The sequence below is a fragment of the Saccostrea cucullata genome, unplaced genomic scaffold, assembly GCF_032062105.1.
Source record: "Saccostrea cucullata isolate Sc308-1 unplaced genomic scaffold, CSIRO_AGI_Scuc_v1 ctg13062, whole genome shotgun sequence".
NCBI lineage: Eukaryota > Metazoa > Mollusca > Bivalvia > Ostreida > Ostreidae > Saccostrea > Saccostrea cuccullata.
In genome coordinates, this window is record NW_026920122.1 from 1 (window position 1) to 17046 (window position 17046).

At 32.3% G+C, this 17046-nt stretch overlaps 2 protein-coding genes across 2 annotated transcripts; one reads left to right on the forward strand and one right to left on the reverse strand.

The window, feature by feature from the left end:
• Nucleotides 1-8079: 8079 nt before the first annotated feature.
• LOC134243643 (kelch-like protein 7) lies at nt 8080-11949 on the reverse strand. The gene is made up of 3 exons (XM_062725887.1): nt 11909-11949; nt 10563-10784; nt 8080-9117 (listed from the first exon to the last, which is right to left on the reverse strand). The coding sequence occupies exons 1-3, from the start codon at nt 11918-11920 to the stop codon at nt 8080-8082; spliced, it is 1272 nt and encodes a 423-aa protein (XP_062581871.1). The 5' UTR covers nt 11921-11949.
• Nucleotides 11950-12173: 224 nt separating this feature from the next.
• Nucleotides 12174-16769, forward strand: LOC134243654 (uncharacterized). The gene is made up of 6 exons (XM_062725897.1): nt 12174-12281; nt 12662-12799; nt 13518-13585; nt 15562-15672; nt 16251-16317; nt 16643-16769. Exons 2-6 carry the CDS (start codon nt 12668-12670, stop codon nt 16745-16747), a joined length of 483 nt encoding a protein of 160 aa, XP_062581881.1. The 5' UTR covers nt 12174-12281; nt 12662-12667; the 3' UTR covers nt 16748-16769.
• The last annotated feature ends 277 nt before the right edge of the window (nt 16770-17046 follow it).

The window sequence follows — 17046 nt, forward strand, 5'->3', positions numbered from 1 at the left end:
TTATTGCACTCATCTCTATTAATCAAGAATATCTCTCTCTAAAGTTCTAATGAATCGTGCAATTGCCCTAGCTTTCTTTAAGTAATGTGATCAAGAATTGCTCTCTCTCTCGGGGAATAATAGAACAATTTCATCGTACCTGCTCAATGACTGCCTCCATATCTGGAAAATCTTCTGACCTTCCTTTCACCAAAAAAGAAATAAGTTCTAATTTCTGTTTCATAAAATAGTATCAACATTTGAAGTCAAAACATGTTAATTAAGTAGCCAAGTTCCCATCCGACCAGAAAGAATATATGTAAAAGTATGTAAATATAGCTTCATTTTCGATTTTTATTTGATTATTTTAGTTGTTTTAATCTATATATATATACATTGAAAATTTCTAATTAATCCAGAGAATGTGAATTTTTTTGCTTCCATTTACAAGTCTAAATAGTAATAAAAGTTACCAGTTGTGACTTAATTCAAATATATAGTTTAACTAGTCTAGGTATATAGTAAATGTATGCATTTGTTATTTTGATGATATTTCTTTCTACATGATTTTTTTGTAATTTGTAAATTAGAAGATAGATATACATATATGTTATATGCTATAAATCTTATAAACACATTTGATTATTTGTATAATGGATTATGTACACATGCAGGATTTAAAATCCTTTCATAAGCATCCGAATTCCTTATTGAACAAATTCATGTACATGTAATTGAGTTAATTGATTATAAAATATTTTGGCGACATAATATGAATACACATATATAACAAGTGCATTAGCTCCACATAGTTAGACACATGTTGTATCATGTCTTAACAATATAATGTTGATAATTTGATATATTATTATACATTTGTAAATTGCTAGTTAATATGGTTAAAGTGAAAGTTTATCAAACGAAGTAAACATTATTAATGTATTTTTTTTATTTTTGAAATTAAACAAAACTACGAGTGGTTTAACAAGATATTAGACTAATAAAAAGTAAAAGTGATTTAGTGTTAAGCAGAATATTTTTATGTATATTATATTTTACGAACCTTGCTACGTTCAGTCAGTCAGTGAGTCCATTATTTTTCCTGCTGATAATTTCAATCTAAATAATAGACGTTAATTTCCCCTACAGTTATTTAGGGAAATCTGCCTTCCGTTTGTTGAGCATTTTAAAATTTCCTTATCACAAAGTTCCCCTTCCTAATTTTCACTTCGGCTACTGGTTCTAGAGCAGGATTTGTCCCCGGAAAAGAGGATGTAGAGTAGGACTTCACTCTTGAAAACCATGCCTAAGATTCAATTTTATGAAGGAGGGAGGAGGTGGATTTACTCTGTGCAATACTAATATATACCAAATAAATTTGTAATAACTGCGATTTCCCCCGGAACCCATCCCCAATATAATTTCTTGACTATGCTTATGAATAATGGAACAAAACATACATGTTGCAAGTTTCCTTCTTCAAAGTGGCGACCAAAGGAAGTATGAACTCGAACAAAGAAATAAATCTCATTTTTCTGAGTAACTGTCCACTGAATTGTCCCAATTATTGAAAATTTGTTAAATTGTGGTACATGCGGTATATATGTACAGTATAGATCTAGTAAATTTCCAAATGTTTCTGGCATGTATAGTTATTTTTTTTTTGAAAGTGGGAAAAACGAGACAGATAATCAATATTCACAACATAAATGAAAATTTTAAAATGCCATTATTTTGCCCAATCTCGAAAACTCCTTCTTGAAATCTTTTGCCGTTTTGGGGTCGGGTGTGTTACATTTAATTTGTAACTTTTCATGACAAGAATATGTGAACTTAATTTCCGTGAGATTTTAACCATGCTTGAACAAAAGATGTGCGCGTGGCGTTGAAGGGGGGGGGGGGGGGTAAAGACAAAATCACTGATATTTCCACAGGAGGAGGGGGGGGCAATGACAAAATTACTCATATATCCACGTTGAAAAAGGGGAGATGTAACCGGCTTTCAATCATATGACAAAATCATTATGTCAAAGAAAGGGTTTCAATATCGCACTCCGCTCCCAAAATCCCACAATTCGTGCTACATGTAGCATTTCTTAAGAAATTGAAATGATAAAAGAATAAAAGAGATACAAAGTAAAAATTTATTGTTTTTTTCTGTGTTTGTTTTTCAAAGTTTCCACCAAAAATTTATTAATCAATTTACTTTTATAAATAAAACCAACTTGACCATATAAAAATAATAAGACTTTTAATGTTTTGGGACAATTCAGTGGACAGTTTCTCAGAAAAATGAGGTCGATATCTTTTTTTCGAGTTCATACTTAGTTTGGTCGCCACTTTGAAGAAGGAAACTTGTAACATGTATGTTTTGTTCCATTATTCATAACCATAGTCAAGAAATTATACTGGGGGTGGGTCCCCGGGGAAATCGCACTTATTACATAATTATTTGACTTATATTAGTATTGCACAGAGTAAATCCCCCTTCGTAAAATTGAATCTTATGCATGGTTTTCAAGAGTGAAACTTGTCCTACTCTACAGCCTCTATTCCGGGGATAAATCCTGCTCTAGAACCAGTATAGCTGAAATGAAAATTAGGAAGGGAAAGCATACACTTCATCACCAGTTTATTCTGAAGACCAGTTGAAGCCTATTGATTTAGGGGTCAGAGTCAAACTGGATATACGATATTGACTGCTCAATATTTTAATCTGACGTCTGAAACATAGGAACTTTTTTCTGTAATAATTTTTCACTCATAGTAAGATAATACATGGGCACTTATTTCTGTCATACATTTTTAATTTCCTTCTTGCATTTCTTCTATAAATTATGAAATATTTTTCTAATTAAAACCACGGGGAAAGGGGGGGGGGGTACATTGTTCATGTGTATACATTTCTCAGCTTTTGTTTCTGTTCTTGATCTTTCTCTAATAAGTTGATGATTCAGGCAGCTGACAAGAGTATAATTAGGATTGCTTTAATTTATACCTGTCTTTTAAAAAAACACAAAAGAATATTTTTCTTTCTCCTTTTATTCTTAACAACTTTGTTATTGAAGCCAAAACTGTTTCTTTCTGCAAATATATTCGATAATATATACCTGACTGTATAAGAGTCTCTGCTGTGTGTATTATAATCTATTTATGTGTAGAAGTTCTTGAATAAGTAATACATACAGCAATAAGCATTAAATCTGAATGTATAAATTAGTGTCATTTTTAGATACATGTATGTGCTATCTAAGTACTGAGTATACATGTAGTATTACAAGGACAGAATCTTGATACATGACATTTAAGCTTTAAATAAACAGTGTTTGTTTGCAGTTGCCTACCAAACCCAATTAAAAAAAATTAACATCAAAAGATTTTTTTTTCAATTTGAAAATTTTGTTTACAATAATAAAGGCAAAACACATTAAATAAGAATGGGTTGTTTATAAGGAAAAAAATTCCGATAATTCACAATTCAAGTAAAATCTGAAAAAATCAAAGAAATAATGAATGGAGGAATAAAGATATTAATTGCCATTCTCTGTAACCACTTAAACTTCGTTGCCACGCATGGTCACCGATTTTAATGAAACTTCACCCATACTTAGTACTTGACACCAGAAACAAATATCAAACAAAATTTCGTTGCTAAGTGTCTCGGTTGCTATGGCAACAGCCGGAAAAGTTTGAAAAATCGAGATTTTCAGCCACTTTAAATCCTGACTGTGGCTTAATAAAAACTAGAAAAAGCAAACAAACCATTCTAACAAAAACATGACACCTTGATGTCACTTATACTGTAAAGAAACTGTTTAGAATATATCTTTAAGTAAGTGGTAACCAAGGGTACATTTGGAATACATTTAAAATGCTGAAATATGCTGAAAAACACTCCATATTCACTAATGGTAGGTGTTACGTGCTAAAACTCAATCATCGACTTAAGAAAAACAATGAAAATGTTTGACCTTAAGTATATAAGTATAAGCAATATTATTCTATAAATAAATTTGATGGTTGCCATGGTAACACAGTGTAACTATGCAAAACCAGTAACTAAGTTTGGGTTAATGCTACTGTCTTGAGGAAAAACATGAAAATTCAAGACTGGCAAATATGCATCCTTAGGACCTTGCAACACCAAAACCATAAGAAAAATTGGGTAAAATTGCTACTTTGCAGTGTTACCATGTAAACAAAGTACCAGTGCTTAAAAGTGAATTATTTTTCACTGCATTAAGAATTAAATTGCAATATAATCAAGAAACAAATTAAAGGACTCAGCTTGAATAGTACTTATCTGTTAGAACTGAAGTTGAATATCATATATTGATAAAAGTTGATGAAGAAAACAACACTGTTGCTATGGTAACCAAGAAGGGAAAATGTTCGATTTTGTGAACTTTATATCAATATTAAACCCTGTGTGCCAACTTCTTGCATCCACTTAGAGATTGGATGATAGTCAAAATTAAAAGTCAAGCTAGCTTTTAATAAATATCATTCATAAAAGGTTTGGGAATCTACATTTAAGGGTACGTATCCAAGGAAAGAAAATATTTTTAAGGTTTTTAAGCATATATTTTTCTGCTTATCTCCATAGCAACGCTCTATTTAAAGAATCTAATCTGAATTTTTTCAAATGGGAAAACTAGGAGCACACCAACATCTTTAAAAATTGATCATTAGTTATGAGAAAATGTGCTTTTTTAAAAGATAGGATCAGATTCAAACAAACAGAGTGTTACTTTGAAGGCTCTCTGTGGTGTAAAAACCTTGGCAACCATTGCCAACCAAAATGAAATATCATATTTTGTTCTTGGTATATGTTTCAAGGCTCTTTTTTCTATTATTTGGTCACATTTCATCCTATAATTGCTTTTTATTTTTAATATATGACTTTATATAATTCAATGAATACTTTTTTTTACTTTTGAATACTTTGTTACCATAGTAACATATGTAATAGTTGAATTACCAAACATGTTTATCATGCATTTGAGACATCTGACCTTCAACTTTTGGAAACAGTCATTGCCAATTGTTTGCTTTGCCGCAAATGTTAACTATGGGACTCTAAACATGTTAAAAAATGCCATTTTTCGAACTTTAAGACATGTTACCATAGTAACTATAAAACATAGCAACCAATTTTTGCCTGATTTCAGTTTAGGGTATCAATGACTTTTATCATAGAGAGTTTGGAGAAATTCTGAGACTATGCGTGCCACAGCTCCTATATAAAATTTCAAATCATTACAGAGAATGGCTCTTAACTTATTCTAAAAATTGTGGGTTGGCAAATGCAAATGAAGTTATTGATAAGCAATTTTAAAAACTCTTCAAAAACAAGACAAATGAAACAGAGAGAAGTGACAATTTTCAAAATGCTAATGTAAAATTTAAGTATAAATCTTCTAAGAATTCCACAGTTTATACATTTAGAGTTAACATTTTAGTAGTTACATGGCAGTGTACAAATGTAATATTTCTCTAACAATTTTCATTTACGATTATGAACACAGATTGAAGGTGGTTAATTGATAAATAGTAGTCAATAAAATTTATTTTCTGCAGAAAGCTATTGATTAAAAAAAACAACAACATGTAACTCAACTTAAAAAACACCTAAACACTCTTGAAATTTTTATGGTATATTTATACATGTCAGAAAATGAATTATAACGGTTTCTGTTACCATACACCTGTAGCAATAAATTACATGTACTCCTTCATAAGTACTATCACCAAAACATAACGAAAAATAATATAAAGTAAACAAGAATATAAATGAAATTTTAAATAAAACAAACTACCCTTCAAGAATTTATAATTGAATGATTATATACAAATGCATGAATTGTTCAGATTCTGAGATTTTTCTTTTCCCTTTCAAATATATATACAGAAATATATAAACAAGGTATAAGTTAATCTTCCAAACTAGAAGATATTACCCATTAACAACAAATTAAAAAATTAAATAAAATTAGAAATGAGGTCCACATAATTACTAGTTGCAATTATGTAGCCCTCTCCGATTTTTTTTATCTGATATTTTCTGGAGAGGCCAAAAAAAGGGGGGGGGGGGGGGGGGGGAGAGGGCTACATTATTGCAGCTACATAATTACATGTACCAGGTATTTATCATCAAATTTTATTCATTTTAGATCTCAATGAAACAGAAATTATATCTTTTTCTGCATTATATATAAGTTATACTGATGTATATAATTGAAAAAAAAAATTGAGCAATTAAAAATATGATATAAGCAAATAAATAAATAAAGCAATATATACAACCTTCATGAGTGAATTAGAGAAGTACACATAGCAATTTATATCGTTTGTTGTAAACTGAAGTGTGCCTTCCACAAGAAATGCCCTAATGTGAACATGTAATCATTTCAATTACACAATCCAGCAAAAAAATAATTGAACAATTTAATAATGAACACAGATTTTGGTGGTAAATTGATACATAAAGCATTAAAATTAAACTTCTGCAAAAAAAATTAAATGAGAAACTTGCATGTAACTATGGTTAAGTACTTATAAATTTCTTGGAATTAAAATAGAGATTAAATTTTTTTTTCAATTAAATATACAAGTTACAAGTGTGACTGAAATGCTAGTAAATTCACCACAATTCATAATTCAGTTACTCGTTATTAGATATATAAATGACTATTTTTTACGCTTGAAAAAACATGTTACATTTGAAAAAAAAACATGAAAATTTATGGAAATAAGTACCCAAAAAAGAAAGTGGTCCAACTCCCCCCGTCCCCAAAAATATTTGAACACATCAATCATATATATTTCTCTGCAAACAACAATAGATAAATCTACATCATAACCAACAACAAGAGGCCCACGGGCCTTATAGGTCACCTGAGTATTGTGTAACAACTTTCAAACAATTAAATTTGGTTCGTGTTTCAAACCAGAGGCCATGAAATTCACAATTTTGAATGAGGCACCATTTGCTCATCATAATTATTAACTTAGTATGCTTACTCTTTTTACTTAATACCCAGAGGTAGAGCAGAGTAACAAAGAGAAAATGCACTTCCACTTTAAACCCAGTTGTGCACCTCACTCCAAAGGAACCACTGACCTCATATTTCAATTTTTTTTTCAAATTTTATCATTTTGATTAATATCAAAGAGCAGATTTCAAAGCATTAATTTATTTTCAGACCATGTAACTCCCCCCCCCCCCCTGATGTAGGGGGCATAAAAACCACTTTGCTAGATGGACCTTTCTTCATCATCAATATATATACTTGAATCATTGGCATAAAACCCAGAAGCAAAGGAAAATATTTTCAAAGAATTTATGTATTTTTACTATGTAATCAATACAGCCCCGCCCTTACACAAGAACTCCTAACCCTGGGGCCATAAAATTCCCAACTTTGGAAGAGGCACTCTTGCTCATCATAACTATGTACTTAGTTAGGTTATTTAATACCCAGAAGCAGATGAGAAGATTTTTAAAGAAATAATGCATTTTCACTATATAATCAATAAAGCCCCGCCCTAACACCAGAACCCCTGACCCTGGGGCCATAAAATTCAAAATTTTGATAGAAGCATTCTTGCTCATCATAACTATGTCCTTAATTAGTTTATTTAATACTCAGAAGCAGAGAAGAAGATTTTTAAAGAATAAATGCATTTTCACTATATAATCAATAGAGCCCCGTCCTAACACCAGAACCCCTGACCCTGGGGCCATGAATTTCACAATTTTTGTAGAGGACTCAATGCTGATTACAATCATACCAACAGTTTGACTGCTTGATGTTCAGAAGAAGAAGAAGATTTTTAAAAATTGCACTAATTTTAGTGGTTTTTGCCCCACCCCCAGGCCCCAGGGGGGCAGGGACCATGAAATTCACAATTTTTGTTCCCCTTCACCCATAGATGCTATATGCCAAAATTGGTTGAAATTGGTTCAGCGGTTTCAGAGAAGAAGCTGAAAATGTTTAAATGTTAACGCACGATGGACGACGGACGACAGACGACGGACGACGACGGACAAAAACAGATAGCAATAGGTCACCTGAGTTTACTCAGGTGACCTAAAAATCATATTGGGAAGCTGTCTGGCAGAATGACCACTGTTAATCCATGCTTTTTTATGTCATTTTCGTAGCCAAGCGAAACTCCCATGTCGATACACGGACTATAAGTTGACACCAGATTTACTGTATCATTCATAATTTTCACCTCTGCAAAGCCATTTCGTTCTCTTTTGGTCAAGCGGATCACCCTCAGCTTGAAGGGAACCAGATTCCCTAGGGCACTGACAGGGGAGGGAAGCAGATCTAGCTCGTTCGGTTTTCTGTTTTGGTATTTCCATTTCAGAATGGCTCCATATTTTGCCGACATGTGGGAAGGTGTTTGGAAATAATGCTCCCAGAAGGTAGTGGTGTTGAAAGTGGTACCACAACGTTCGGTGTAAATTCGTGGGACGTAATTCTTGAACTTCTTGTCTTCAGGTGGAATCGGGACTCCCAGGCCAAAAGAGTGGTACTTGTAGCTCATGTAGAACTTAGGAAGCAGTAGCATGACAAAATCCTGTAGCTCTTTCATCTTTTCGATCTTATCGATATCGTCGGGAGAAAGCATTGGAGCGCGGACACTGCCAAACAATTTGACGATATCATCTCGCAGAGTTTCCTGCACTGGTCGATCATAGGCCTTCATCCACCTTATAATCGCCTGGATGATGTCCATTTCCGACTTGCAAACTATGGCGCCAGAATCCAACACTAAACTCAGCTCACTGGTTTCCAATTCCACCAGTTTTCCACTGTTGTTGAAATGCTCGAAATTGTGGCTTATGTAAGTAATGCACTTATCATACAAGGCATTGACATCGTATTTCAAAGAAAATCTAAACCATGGTATGGCATTTTCACTACAAACTTCCTCAATCATGAAATCAATGCAGAGAGAGGCTAGATCTTTCACCAGATACTTATCAGCCAATAGCCCGAGTGGAATGACATTTTCCTCGTTCAGCTTTACCTTCCATGTGTAGAGAAACTCCAGGAATTCTGGGAAAACTTCCTCACAGTCACCCGTTTCCTCTAAATGAAGGTCAGAAGTAGAACACCAGACCTGAAAAAGATATCAAACTTATTCAATGGAAATCTGATTTTACGGGTGTTTTCCATATGCAACCAAATATCAACATAGCATGTTCTGTATCATCATATCATTTATATCATCACTCTTCTGCATATTATTGCACATATTCGGAGGAAGTATTACAATGTACTCGGAAAATTTATGATTAAGTAAAAAAAAAAGAAATTTAAATTACAGTCTTCTTGAAACATTGGACTGTTGAACATCATCATAACCAATGTACAGTGCCTCTGCATGGTCCAATACATCATTTTTCAACCTGGACAAGAATGCCCCAAGTCTCAAAGTCTGGTTTTGACTTTTACTTTGATATAGAAACATAAAATCATTAATTTTAGAAAATAATAGCTACAAATCCAAGAACTTAGAGAGTCAGGGGCATAATATGCAAACAGGTTATTGGAAAAATAACTTGTAAAGCTTATTTTACAAACACATTTTTGAATGAAGGACAGTAGCAAAGAGAGGTTACTCATGGTGACAAAGAAAATAACTCATTTGAAAATAGTATTGTTGATAATAACCTGTTTGCCTAATGCCCCTGACTGTTAAATAAGCGTGATTAATTAAGCATGGACCATAATATTTCCTATGTTCTGTATTTTCACTTGTTTCATTAACATCATTTTGCATCAGATTCCATAGAAAATATACTGTCTCTAGCCCAATTAGCCCCTTCACGGTAACTGCGGTACTACTTTTTTGCAGGGCTAAATAATAAAGTTTGGTGAAGTTTTTGTTGAGAGATAATTAAATGACGTATATTTAACAATTACTTATACGTCGTATTTCACCAAACTATATCATTTTGCCCTGCAAAAGAGCAGTACCGCAGTTACCGTGAAACGGTCTATACTTTTATCCCCTGCCCATACCTGATTTTGTTTGTGAAAAATTATTTTCAAACTAATTCTTGACTGGGGGTTGTAATATACAGCATTCCTGACTCTCTGCGTACATAATGCATGCAAGGCCTAGAAAAAGAAATATGTTTCCACTTTCAAGCTCAGGGGTACATATAGATTACATATGCATTTTTTTTTTTCAAATTTTGTGAATCTCTTCAAACAAAATGTCAATGACAAAATTTTATGAGTATTCATGACAAAAGGACTGGTGCTTTATAGAATTTCCGTGTCAGACTTGAATATACATGTAATTAACATTCCAAATGTTTTTACTTTGATGAAAATATAAAGAAAAGAAAATTTAGATCCTCACTGAAAAAATTTAAAGAAAATAGAAATAAAAGTCTGTGTTATATCTTAGGGTAACAGGTTAGTGTGTTAAGCAGAAACATATTTTTCTTTCCAAGACTCAAGGTTTGTTACCAGATTTGTGGGAATTAAGAGACAAGTTCAAGACTGATGGAAAAAAGGAAATTGTTAACCACCATATTAACACTCAAGACTTACAGATGAAAGCATGGTTTGAAAGACTTCACTAGCACTTGCCAGAACAATGCGATGACCGAAATAGATCGTGTCCCCAACTGTGATTCTAACGTCGCTGAATTCTTCATTACAACAGAAAACCCCGTAATCTGGTGGTTGTGCCCCGTTCATTGGTTTTCCAAACTTTTGCATCAGGCGTTGTCCATATTTCAGAGAGGAAGATGAACCTTCCATGTCAAAACTCTGTTTCAATATAAAAATGTGTGTTTAGAAAATCATTTGACTCTATAAATGATGAACACAACTAGAATAATTTCTTTTCGTCAATACACTAGTTTTATATACCAGGTCCAGTACATAACAATCTCTTGATCTCTTTACTATTAATAATAGCTTTATTTAGCCATTTATATGCAGTTCTTCACAAAATGTACGTTTAAAAGTTTTTTGTTAGAAACCAAAAGACGCAAGTATTTGACTCTTCATATATGTTCTACTATGGTCTATCAAAACAACAACCAACTTCAAAGATAGTTCTAACATTGCAGCTTTTGAATACTTTAAGAACCCTCTCTACACTGTATACTAAAGAGTTCTGATTCTATGCTATTTTTCTGCAGTTAGAGTGAAAAAAATTACTCAATTTGTTATCAATTCCATTATTCTTAGAATTTTAAAAGATCAAAATAAATTAATTGAACATATGTTTTTACATGTATATATCTATGGAAGTAAATTACACTAAACAGTGATTTCTATTCACTGCTAGCTACCATGCTGTGTTTAAACATATTTCTTTGGGGTAAAAGCCACCTACCAAATAGTTAAAATTAAATAGCTTAGCTCAATATTAACACCTTCACACAATATATTTTTCTAAATGTCGAAAAAACACTTTGCAATGGTGTAGAGATCAGGGTCCTTAAGCAAAAAAAGAATTTCTATTGTTAGAGTAACTGTCCACTACCCGGTGTGCGTTGAGGCATAGATAAGTATGATTGCTTCTCATTGTACCGAATTGTTATCAATCATCTTGTTGAATATAACTGGTCTCATTTAATTGAAGTAACTATCAATATTGCTATCTTGAAAAACACGTTTAGTACCAAAAATCATCGACATTACTAACCAAAATGATTCCGTTACTTAACAGATTTTTTTTTCAAATTATGTATGTATATTAATCAATGTAAAATATGGCCACAATCCGTGTTGGTTATGAAAAATGCCAACAGTTTATAAAACGTTGTGAACATTGGTCTGAGGTCATCCCCGCTCAACCGATCTCTCCCTACCCGAATGTTAACTTTACTCGAGGAAAGGTTTTTTTTTAATTTTTTAAAAACTTAGAGTGTGACTCAAATAACCTGTGTGTCCATTAAATATTTGATTTTTCTTCCCTCCTTGTTTAAAAATACAATATCCCGCCTGTTGTGTTTTTGAACTTTAGATTAGATAAGTCGTTCAGCAAATATGTTGAGTTTGTGAGTTTGACATTTCAAATATGGTGAATAAAAATTTACATGAAAGAGAAAATGATATAAAAAACACACATTTTATATATCTGAACATAAGTTGAAAGAATTTAGAATGGAAAATAAACAAACGAGTATTATGCAAAATATTTATTCCGGAATTAAACATGTCGGTTTTCACTTTTAGGAACAGATCGACTTGACTTGATCAATAAAACGTTTTCAAATTCCGCGTTAGGTTGCTGAGCAAACTGTAAACATCAAGGTATGGAACTTCTCTTCTTAAGTAATGCAAATTACAGTCGGAAAACACTAGAGTAGGTTTGTTCTTGTAATAAGAACTGTTATTTTAATAAAATGGCCAGATAATTACTTAGTTTTTTTTTTCATTTACGGTAATTTAACATGGTTCTGGAAAGATCTTGTGATGATTATGCAGGTGAGAAGTACCAACCTTTTGTTTAACATCTAGGCCAATATTTAGTTTTAAATTATCAATATTTTGTAACTGTTTAAATGATAGTGAGTTCTTACTTTTGTCTACAGCCAGTATAGGCATTTGTTTCATAATATGAAAAGAACATATTTTTTTCTTGTTTCTTGAAGTACACATTACAAACGATGTAATTATATTGGTCTTTTTAGATTGAAATGGATTTTATGGTTCATGGTTCGCCAACACCAAGAAATCATGAGCGAGCTATTCCAGGAAGTGCACGGAATCGACCTGGGAGTGGAAGGCCGCCCAGTGCAAAGCCAACAGTAAACAGAAATCCCATCACTGTAAGGGTTACATTAATGGTCAGGATTGTTCCTATGACCCTGGTGACCGGGAATTTCCCCACTGTTAATGATGTAATCCCCCTCCCCCCATATTTTGAAATTGGATCCTCTTAAGTTTTGAATTAGGATAGGACCCCAGATCTCCTACTTCTTCTTTCTTAAGTTCTGAATTAGGATAGGACCCAAGATCTCCTACTTCTTCTTTCCAAATGTTCCCTGAGACCTCGTGTTTTATTTCTTATGGACAACCTTGAAGAGTTTTCTTTCAATTTTCACTTCTACAAAGGTTTAGACTCTACTTTTATATGGAAAGGATAAATCTGGGATCAACATGTGTACATGTTTATGTACTTTTGTCAACCTGATAAAATGTACAGCTTAATTTAAAGGGCTGTATCTGACAAAAGATAAATTCAGTTAATGATTTGTTTATGTTCAAAAGTTTCCACCTTGTCAAATAATAATAGACGTACAAAAATTTGAAAAAGATACATGAATAGAGGTGATTAAAGGTTGTTTGCTCCAACCGAGGAGGTACTGTTAAAGAATGTGAAAGATATCAATAAAATTAACTACATTGTAATGGCTAGATGGTAAATCTTTCTTTATATGTGGCAATTAATACTTACAAAAAAATGTAACTATCCATAATTTACCAGACATTGCAAAACCAAGTATTTTTCAAAGTCTTATTTTAAATTATTGTTATTTTTTTCAGGGAGAGGAGAAACCTATAAGTAAACCAGAAGATAAACCCCCCAGTAGACCAGACAGCAGGCCAGCAGGGTAGGGATCTCTAGATAAATGAAGAATTTTACATATTCTTTAAGGTTCATAAACCCTCTGCTAACTCATGAAAATTGTTGCTTTTAGCTTCTATGATATTCCAAAAGAAATTTATAAGTTAAATACAAACAACTATACATGTAGTATAGCTTGCAAAACAAAATTTGATAAAACTGATATCATAACTTGACAAATTTATAAATTAAGGAATATTAGACATTTATGTCATTAAGAGTTATCTCTCTAAGTCTTATCAGAGTATTAATGAATCTTAATTTAATTTTGTGAGGATTTCATGGTAGAACTCAACTTGAAAATACCGTATATACTCGCCTATAAGTCGGTATTTTGGGAATCGAATATTGGTCTAAAACTCTATGTCCGACTTATAGGCGAGTCATAAAGAGATTGGTATTTTTCTGGAAGCTGAAATGTACTAAAACATTTTATTTGCATTTCCGACGATTAATTATGGAAGAAAATGTCTGGATATAGATATATGATTATTTATTTATTCTTAGATTATAAATGTACATATAAAGTACAGGTATTTACATATTTTACAAATTTTGCTTGTATTTTAAGTGAGCATAGCTTTTTTGTTTCATAATTTAAGATTAAATATCAGTGCCATTTCGGAAATATTAATTGAAACCAGGTTAAAACATCAATTGATTTACTTGAAATTGTCACCCGATTTGGGCAAATAATTGTACCGACTTATAAGCGGGTCAATAGCTTATCCCATCAAAATAACGTCAAAAATACAACCGACTTATAGGCGGACCAACTTATAGGCGAGTATATACGGTAGTATAGTGACTTTATATTTTTAGCTCAACACGATAATGTCAAGATAAGCTTGAGCTTTACCCCTGGCAATCATGTTGGTATTGGCATTTTTAGGAGCATGTCAATGCCCTGATGTACATGATTTGGCAAATAAAGTTCATTTTTGGAATACTTATTACTCAAGAGATCAGGGAATTGCAAAAAATGCAGGAAGTCCAAATGACACAGGACTTTTGAAGTTAGATTATGTTGATACAATATCAAAATGGCTCTCACGTTACAATTTCTAAAACACGAAATATTCAAGTCTATAAATTTAATGTTCTTACCATTGAGTTCATTTTGAAGATTAGGGCCTAAACAATCCAGTTATGTTTGTGTCTCATTCCCTGCTTGGTTTTTACCATTAGTTTCCAAACTTTCAGCACAAGATCTCAAAACTAATTCTCTTTTATCTTGTTTATAAAAACTAATTATAAGTATACCCAATTAGACTTATTAATGGAAATAATCCTTTCTAAAAATACATTGTTTATCCTAAGATTTTATATGTCACACAGCTGACCCCTTAATTGACTGACAAAAGTGTCATTCTTTGATTTCACAGCCAGGAAGTCAAAGGGGCCATACATGTTTTTAGTTATCTTAACACCTATGAATGTCCAGTGCAGTGCCATGAGTATGATCTTAAAATTTAGGATTAACAATTATTGTAAAATTCACAAATTTTGGGGATTAAGGAGTACACAGCTTGGATATGCTTTACAATTAATCAATCGAGAATGTTTTGACATTTTTGAGGTGGGCTCCACAATCTTTCATTATCATAACTTTGTTTTTATTGTAAGTTTTGAAATTTCTTGTACATAGAGAAAAAAGAGTATGTTACTATGTACATGTTTTAAGGAAATGATATCAATATGGAGAAATAACATTGATATTCTTTTAAAGACGAAAATGGCATTATTATTGATAGCAAACATGCTTATAATGAATTTCTTCTTATAGCAAAGTGATTTTCATTCTCTGTGGCTTTTAAACTCACTTTGAACCTAATATATAACAAATGAAATTTTTGACGAAACAAAATCTTCCATCATTGGCACTTCATTATGTACATTAATTTTATTTAATGTGTTTTACTGTATTGATAAATGTGAAATATTTTTTTTTCATGTTGACAGGGTACCTGCTTTGAATTTGAAGGCTTTCCAGCATGAAGAGTATACAGTGTCCAAACCAGTAGAAATGATAGACTATCCAGACACAGGGAGGTCTGGGGTGTCTACTATAAGGTGTGAGATTCACCAAGTGAATTATATTCCTCAATCAGTTCTAATGCATATCAATAAAAAACATTCAGAGGTTTGTTGAATTGAGAGATGAATTATGATAAAATGACAAAGTTTCTAAACTTGTAATACTATTAGTCACTTTTTATTCACGAGAACTATATTTTCGCCTAATTACATGAGACAGTGTGTTTATGAAAATTTCATTCTTTGGTATACATTAAGTATTTCTTAAGATTATATTGAGCAGTAACCAGAATTTGTGAAAAATTGTTTTGCTTATAAAGAGTTAAGGAATATCTCGTGAAAATGATATTAAGGTGTTGCGAAAATATAATGATCTACAGGTCTGACTGTCAAAGACATTATCTTAATGCACGTTCACTTGATGTCGACAGATTTTGAAAGGGGGGATATGTGTATAATTATCAATAAACAGAACTTTAGGACAGAAACTGAAAATACTTCTGAAGAATTAAAATTTAAATGATTTCATTTTGCTTACATCCCTGGATTGTTGATATGCAAAAATTAGTGTTTTATTTGTGGAAAATGAAATAACACTTCTAATATGTTTACAGTTGGGGTACCCCTTGTTCAACAGCCAGAAATAACATGGACAGACCTTCCAGCAGAACAGCACATAAGGTACAGTCTAACTTTGTTATTTAGCAATGAAGTAGGTTATAAACTAGACACAAATTCAAATGTTCAAAGATTTGAGGGAGTGAGATAAAGAAAAGAGGGATTGGGACTTGCTAGTTGCTTGGATGTATCCATGATGATGAAAAGATATTTTTTTAATTTACATATAATTTATAGAGAAATGAATGTTGCTTCTCATATAGAGACTCCGAACAATAAGTGTTAAAAGATGAGGCAAAGCAAGCAAAGCCTGTTGTTTTGCCAAAAAGCCACACAGAATTTAATATGTCAAGTTAATCATTCTTTCACTTGCGTTTTTCATCCACAGAGCAGCAAGAGTGTACGACCTGACAGTGTTCCTGGTTTGTACTTTGGATACACTGACGACAACAAACAGAAAGCAAAAGTACACAAGGAAAAACAGGTATTGTAGGTCAAGAGATTTTAGCCAGCAGATGGTCTCGTGTAATTATGTGTACGTAAATTTTTGCAAATGAAAAGAGATTTACAGTATTTTACTGCATGTTTCTTGTATTATACTGTAAACATATTGCATTTGGCTGTGTATTCTTTTTAGCGCCTTTCGCGGAAAGCAGCCTCCGCTAAATGAAGTATATCGCTAAATTCTTTGTGTATAAAGGTTTATGTAATGCACATTCAAAAAGCGCTAAATCAAATCTACGCCAACTTGTTGAAAATTCAATTTTCGCCAAATATAATACGTTAAACTTT